At 34.4% G+C, this 8,124-nt stretch overlaps 1 protein-coding gene across 5 annotated transcripts; it reads left to right on the top strand.

Annotated features, from left to right (window-relative positions):
- The first annotated feature begins 39 nt into the window (after positions 1–39).
- Positions 40–7,650, top strand: LOC133519080 (protein-cysteine N-palmitoyltransferase Rasp). Of its 5 annotated transcripts, none has more exons than XM_061852977.1 (6): positions 40–451; positions 744–1,495; positions 1,994–2,020; positions 2,606–2,823; positions 3,539–3,717; positions 6,405–7,650. In XM_061852977.1, exons 1-6 carry the CDS (start codon positions 352–354, stop codon positions 6,560–6,562), a joined length of 1,434 nt encoding a protein of 477 aa, XP_061708961.1. In that variant the 5' UTR covers positions 40–351; the 3' UTR covers positions 6,563–7,650. The 5 variants fall into 5 exon arrangements, with proteins under 5 accessions (XP_061708961.1, XP_061708960.1, XP_061708963.1 ...); XM_061852979.1 differs by lacking the exon at positions 6,405–7,650 and having other exon boundaries at positions 42–269; positions 433–451; positions 3,539–4,223; XM_061852978.1 differs by lacking the exon at positions 6,405–7,650 and having other exon boundaries at positions 42–298; positions 433–451; positions 3,539–4,223.
- The last annotated feature ends 474 nt before the right edge of the window (positions 7,651–8,124 follow it).

Below are 8,124 nucleotides of genomic sequence, written 5' to 3'. Positions count from 1 at the left end.
CCATTAGTACATCAAGCGTTGAACATTTTGATATAATGATTAATTAAAAACCGCGAAATTTGTAAATTCGATTTTAATTATAAAATGGCACTACCTTATCGATTCATCGATATTGCCCTTTTCTCGGTCGACTCGAGACGACCAAATCTCATTCGTAATCATTCTTCCATTCATTCACATCCGAAACGTCATACTCATACCAGTCATACCAAACTTAACTTGTCAACATTACTAACAACACGAAACCGGATAAATTCAAAAATGTGAAAGTAAATAATAAATAGAAAATGTACACTACGTACGTCTTATATAGAACTGTGATATTTATTTAATAATACTACATATAAAAAAATGACAAGCAAATTGAATTCGGTTGAGTTATACTTTTACTTCAGTTTATGGATTTTTGCTAATTTATTTTCTTTGTTTAAGTTATTTCAGGTTCAGAGTGGTAATTTATATTTATTTCTATATCAATATTAATATTTTTGTTTTTAAATACCTTAATTTTGGTACAAACACAGGCCTTTAAAATATACTGTTTTGTAAATTAATAGTTGGAGTGCTGACAACAATATGTTTGTCTCTAGTTATAAAGAATAATAAGATACTGTACAGTATACAGTTATAAGTGTATTTATACAATACCAATTTAATTCATAATTTTGGTTTTTGTGTCCACTTGACGAAGCCTGTTTTGCCGATCAAGAACTGTGGATCCTTTGATTCAAAATTTGTTTCAGAATTATTTGGTAATAATGAAAAGCCTAAATGGCCAGATCTGGTGGATGGCTGGAGTTTTCTGTCCCGGCACAAAGATGTTTCAGACCTCGAGTGGAGTTGTTGGAAATATTTCTTTCAAAGATCTTGGTACTATCTGATATTTCAATTTGTCATATCTGAAATGATCCGCACATTTAATATAAAATACTTGAAATATTGGTATATATTATCAAGTATTATTTACATGCTAGCATATACAGGCATTAAGCAAATGAGCCTAGTAGTTTTTCAACCCATAATATACCTGGCAGTAATCTGGTATGGCGGTGGAAAAATCATTCTATGGATGCTCAGTATTAGTTTACTATTTTGCTTCAATGTTATGAAATACAAAAACTTCTTCTGGGATATTTTTGATGCTGAACATTTTTATGATGAAGAGATTTATCTGACACTAGTGTGTACCTCGTGGATTGAACTGAGATGCATCAGCTTCTGCATTGACTACATAGATGTGAATCATAAACTAAATGCCACCAAAATTGATGTTGTGACCAATATGTTAAGTTACATATTTTACTTGCCCCTAATGCATACTGGACCTATAGTGCTATATGAAAATTTTGAAAAAAGCTTACATGTTAAGAGGAATGATATTACAAAGAGAATGAAGAGATTCATATGTGACATGATTCTATTTTCAATATATACTTTTCTACTGGATCTAGCTTTCCATTATATTTATTTTTATGCTATGCAGAATGAAATAGAGGTAAGCTTATGTTTTTTGTTAAATATACAATGTCAATTAATTCAATTATTTATTTTATTGTAATCTTGGGAGATCCAATGTGAAAAATGTGATTCAATTGAGATGTAATGTTTTGTATGTGCCTGCTTACCAAAATCATTTTTTTTTCTATATACACCTTATAAAACAAAGCCTCCCATCTAGTCTGTCAGTCCATATAAACTTAAAAAGTACTGAACAAATTTTCATGCAGTTTTTAACTATCAATAGAGTGATTCTTGAACAAGGTTTAGGTGTATAATTTGTTAAGGTTTTGTGTAAAAGCCGGGGCAGGTTGCTAGTGAGAAGTAATATAGAAATATCAGAAATTTATCAGGGAGGTACAACTATAAATTTCTGAAAAGCTTGTTATTACTAGTGTATCTAGTTTTTTTTGAGACAGTATTAAAAAAAAAACTTTACCAATATTTTATTCATTACCTCATATCAAAATATTTAAATTATGAACTCAATTTACAGCCATACTACAATTGGATGGCTAGTAAGGTAATTAAGTATTCTCTTATTTAAAAATATTATTAGTTTGTTTTTCTCTCTATTGTTAGAGTTTTCTCTCCTAGTCATGCGTAATGAAAGCCACCATGGGAATGTACAAAATGCTATAGGAGAAATTTTTTTACCTTGAAAATGAATAATTACTGAAGAATATCCCTTTCCCACTTGTATCATCTTACCTAAGAATTACCATGTACAGATCAACCATGAATGAAATCTATGATATTTTGTTAAGTAGGCAGGGCAAGAAGACTATTGTAAATTAGAATAACATCTCTGTAACTCATGACCAACAATAAATATTTTGATTCATTGATAGATTGATTGCAAAAAAACCTTACCTACCTCAATTTATCGGCAATAAGGTTGTATATACATGTTCTAAAAATGTCTACTCTTAATTCAACACTCACCTTATATCATACCTATATATGATTAAATCATTTTCTCCAGGACACAGTGATTTCCCTCGTAAACATTATTTAATAATTGTTTAAAATTGCAAGTATTATACAATAATGTCAGAGAGAACATTTAATTTTCCTGAATTACCTACCTACTTGTTTTCATTTTCAGGCAATCACAGACCTACCAACAATGGCACTATGTGGCGGAGGGCTGTGGATGGGTTTGGAGTTCCACATGAAGTACGTCATATTCTACGGCACTACATCGGCATTCGCGCGGCTCGACAATATAGAAGCCCCGCCAAACCCGAGGTGTATAGCCAGGGTACATGTGTATTCACACATGTGGAGATATTTTGATGTTGGACTGTACAAATTTTTGATAAAGTAAGCATTTGTATACCTTCTCAATAATTAAATTTAAATTTCTCTAAGAATGGTTTCGGACTAGCGTATTTTCGCGCGCTTCAAAACTCTGAATGCTCGTATACCAGCTTACACCGGCGTGTGCACTTGAACCGATGCTTGTCAGCTTGCACGGCACGAGCCTGTACCAGCTTATTAGCGCGACAACGCTCGTACGAATGGCACGCGAGCGTATATGCTCCTTTGCGCGCTTCTAAGTACGAGCTTATACGCTCGTATAAAACGTTAATCTGAAACCGCCCTAATAAAACATTTAAGACCTCGTCCAACTCTAACTGAAGAGTATTGTTAAATATTATCATTATAATTATTATCACCTGACAACTTAGCAGTGATTCTTTACTGCTTTTTTGCGCATCGCCGCTGCAAGCTAGTTACTGCATACTGAGGCATCATCGAATCCAACTGTAGAATTTCCGGTCACAATATTTTGTACCACTTTCTATCTTAACAATGAGCATGTTTAATAAGGCAGAGGGAGTATATTTCCCACATGATTTTGAACTTTATTTCACAGTGATAGGGTCCAACTTTGCATAATCTCTGACCCCTTCATGTCAAAGGGTTACATTGTGTAATGAAAGATAGCTTGTGGGACCAGTAGGTATATTGACTTGATTAGCCTTGCCAAGCTATAACGATCAGAAAAACACTTATTATTTCCCGTTAATTTCAGATACATCTACAAACCCAGCCTCAGCGCAATACCAAGATATATAAATTTACCAGTGACAATCCTCAAATTGACTGCATCATTTTTTACATTTATATTTATCTTTTTCTGGCATGGCACCGTCTGGGACATATTTGTTTGGTCGGCACTTAATTTTATAGGCATCACTTTAGAGCAACTTGGTAAGTCTGCGGCAACCACTGAAACATATAAATGGTTCAAGAAAGGAGTGTTACGAACGGATGAAATGGAGATACGATTTTTAGCTATGGCCTGCACTCCTCTATTGATAATGTCGGCTATATCGAACTTTTACTTATTTGCGGGTAGTAAGGTAGCCAATATATTCTTTGCATGTTTTCTTCAACCGTCGTCGTGGAACTCTGTGATAGTAACCTTAGCTATGTACAGTTGCTGTCACGTTTCTATAGCCCTTCAAAACGTTCCTTCTAGGACATATATTGATTACGAAAATTCGAATTTGAAGCCTGCAAAATTATGAAAAAAATCTAATGTCAAGGACTAGGGATACTTACGTTACGCTTTGGACTAGGGCAACATAGCAGAATAACTAGCTGTGTGACGAGGGGCACATGGCAAAAACTGGCAAAAAGTACTAGATTATTAACGATGCCTAAACCATTTGTATTAGATCATTAAATATTTTATTTATTTCCAATTATCGAATCTAAAAAATGTACTTATGGAATATTTCCCTACTACTAAGTAAAAAGACTGTATGTTATGGAGGAGCGGGGCATCCTGATACAGGTTCATTCACCTAAAAGGAAGCTCCAACCACTTATGTCAAATTGTAAACCTTTACTTTATAAGGAAAATAAATATTTTTCATTTTTTTCATTTTTTTTTTTCAAAATAAATATAAATTGAATTGATAATCTCATAGGGAATATACCGCAAATCTCTGCGTAGGGGGCGGCACTGGCACAAACTGTAAACAAACCGCTTTGATGGATCACGTCATTTGTGTCGTTTTCAAGCAAAAGGTACCACATGTGTCCTAAGGAAGCCAGCTCCACTTTTTGATATTTAACAAATTAAACACATATTAGTGAAATAATAAGGTCAAAGTCAAATGGCGTTCTGAAAGTTTTAATCATGTGTCGAAAGCAAATAAACTACTTGAATACTTGAAAGATGGCAGTAAATGTACGTGGCTACAAGGTTTTCTTTGACAATACACCTCTATTTCAAATTCTCTTTGCCACTATATACCAAACTAATTCATGGTGGGGAATAAAAAAAACAGGCCAAGTGCAAGTCGGACTCGCGCACGAAGGGCTCCGTACCATTATCTATAAAAACCGGTCAAGTGCGAGTCGGACTGGCCCACCGAGGGTTCCGTACTTTTTAGTATTTGTTGTTATAGAGGCAACAGAAATACAATCACCTGTGAAAACTTCAACTGTCTAACTATCACGATTCATGATATACAGCCTGGTGACAGACGGACGGACATCGGAGTCTTAGTAATAGGGTCCCGTTTTACCATTTGGGTACGGAACCCTAAAGTGAGACTGTGACAAGGACAAACAATAATAACGCTTTATCTGCTACTCCTACTGAAAGATAATAAGGCTATCCCGTTCGGTCATTTCCCCCTACCGCTCGACTGAATCAGTTAAATGGGAGTTTTCAGAAAATAGTGTAGTGTACCCAATTAGCGTGAGTTGTTAAGAAAAGTTAATCACTGTCAGTTTTGTGACGATAATTAAGCATTAAATTTCAATAAAAACTTGGTTTTGGTGTTCATTTTTCATAAACTATAGTGCGATATTACCATGTAAAAAAGGCAAAAAGTCGATACCCGTAAAGATTTCATGCTTAATTGTCGTCACAAAACTGACAGCGATTAACTTTTCTTAATTACACACCCTAATTGGTTATGGTTTATGACTGAACTTCCCGTCCGCTAAAACAGGACAATAATGGTTTTATTGTTTTTAATTTGAGTTATTCCGTAAAGAGCTTCCCGTACTATGTTTGCTATGTACAATAAGGTGATCATTTCCGAGCATATATTGGATAATAGGCTTATTTTTGTATGGTTTTCGTAGAAAAATAAGCTCTTTAGAAAAGACTCCTCAAATGGTTCTCAATATCTTTACAATATTACTTTGCTGTTTGAATACGCAGTCAGTTGTGCTTGCCGTTTTTGGGATTGATTTTGTAATCTATGGGTAAGACCAAACACTTATTTAACTCTTAAATACCAAACTTATATGTTTTATCTCGCGCAAGTGAATTGTAAATTATTAATGAGATTAAATGATCTTAAACCTACATGTATACGGGAAAAATAAGAAATCTTTCACATGTTTTGTTGATATTTAACATAAGCTTTGCTTGGAACAACTATTTCACTAAACCTGTATTGTGTGACAAAATCATATTATTTTGTTCGTATTATTTAAAGTGGCTTATGTGTACCATAATTTCTCTCTGGGTTCATAAAATTAAAATATTTTGTTTAGTAACAATATTATTTATTTCTAAATTATTTGCAACAACTTACTGTATTAGATGTCAAGTAACTGATATACGTTAGACCCTTTAAGTAATAAATAGGAATGCGTATGCATAGCATCTATGAGATCGTTTGGGTCCCCTGCGACTCCAGCAGCCCGGTGCACTTGTATCATTTCTTGCCGAGTGAACACGGCTTTGCCTAACTGGTGCGCCCGTCTTTTCAACGCATCCAGAAATTTCTTTAACTGTAATAAAAAATAAACGTATATTAAAATGACCTAGTCTAGGAGTCTGGCACTCAAGAACTTTTAATGTAAAGCCTGACCAGTAATATATGATCACGCGCCATGTTGCGCGTATTTTTTTTATATTAATGTAGGACCTGCCCTGATCAGTAAACATTGGCTCGCTCACACAGACACGCACAGCAATGTCACGCATCCACTCTCGCCATCGGCTTTCGTGCAACTGACGCGGCATTCTATGCGGTCTGCGCCCGAGACGGTGTGTATCTATTTATGTATAGATACTACCTAAACACTACATTTATTTTTTATTTATTTAAACTTTATTGCACAATAAAAATAAGTACAAATGGCGGACTTAATGCCTTAAGGCATTCTCTACCAGTCAATCATATATATATATATATATATTATATTGTAACAGCCCTTAACTGATCATTGGCAGAAAATGCAAATTACTAATTTGTAGTTAGATGGTAGTAATACAATAGGGTACTTTCCTATAGATCGTGGTATTCACGAAAACGCGTGCCTTGGCCCGTAATGGCATTTTATTAAAGGTTAGATTTGACAAATCTACGCGTCATCGTGGATGACACGAACTATACTAGTTAAATCAATCAATCAATTTTTCGTGTTATGGCTCCATCAAGGTGTTCATGAGTCTGCCAATGGCGAGGATACTAGTTAAATCAGTTTCTTTCAGTTTCTTTTTTAGAACTGTCAAAATTATTTGCCAATATGGAATTTATATGAAGACGTCAAGGTGAAGTCGCCTACTTTTTTTAGTTCTATCCGATTTTTTCAATAGAAATTGTGTTCAAAAATAATTTGTCCGTATTTCTAATAATTATCTGGTGCTTTATTTCGTGCACGGTGTGTAATAATTTATTTTAAATACTGGAAACATCCCTATTATACAATATATATATATATGTTATATATATATATATGTTACTCTGTAGCAAGTGGCGATTGATTTTAGTAAGAAACTAGGAAACTTCCAGGTTTCGTTATAGTACGCCCATGTCACATTTTTGATATCACGAAATATCACAAAACTGTCGAACATTATGTTGTGTTCATGTTCCTACATAGGTTATATTATATTTTTTGTGAATAAATAAGTGCATGTGATCTTATAACTAATAAAATAATAGTAATAAATAGGTAGAGTCAGACCAAGCTAAGTTGGCAACGATTTTAATAGCTCAGCCTGCGAAAGTAAACGTCATAATTTCATATGTTTGACTTTTAAAATAACACTTGTACTGTCTGGGCTATCAAAATCGCTGCCTACTTATCTTGGTCTGACTCTATATTCGGTTTTTAATCCGATGTTAATTGTTACATTTTTGGTAATAAACTATAAAATAAACATGTTGGTACTTACTTTATTTCTAGAGCTCACACCCGATCCATTTATTGAGCGAGATAGTTGTATATTTCCAAACTCGTCACTGAACGTATCTATGAGACTGTGTTTCAATAAGCTGATGACGTCATTGGCATCTTGGACTGTAGCTTCTTCTCTTAAGCCTGCCCTAGCTCGCGCCTAAAACAATACCCATTGTTACCAATATGACTATGATGTGGTGAAGTCTTGCCTGATTCTGAATAATTGAATGCCAGCATAACTAGGAACAGATCGCCATCAGATATATCGGAGCGCCCAAGGTTTTCACAAATATCAAGACGTTAAATTACATGTTGAAATGTTTTTGAACAGGCCTTCGCTGCTCCGATATATCTGATCTGATGGCGACTGAATAACATGGCACAGACGGACACGCATCGTATATATATGTATATTTGACTCCAATTGTCCGTTTTTGTGCTGAATACTTAAATCAT

The sequence above is a fragment of the Cydia pomonella genome, chromosome 6, assembly GCF_033807575.1.
Source record: "Cydia pomonella isolate Wapato2018A chromosome 6, ilCydPomo1, whole genome shotgun sequence".
Taxonomy (NCBI): Eukaryota; Metazoa; Arthropoda; class Insecta; order Lepidoptera; family Tortricidae; genus Cydia; species Cydia pomonella.
This window is presented reverse-complemented; position numbering and strand designations above follow the sequence as displayed.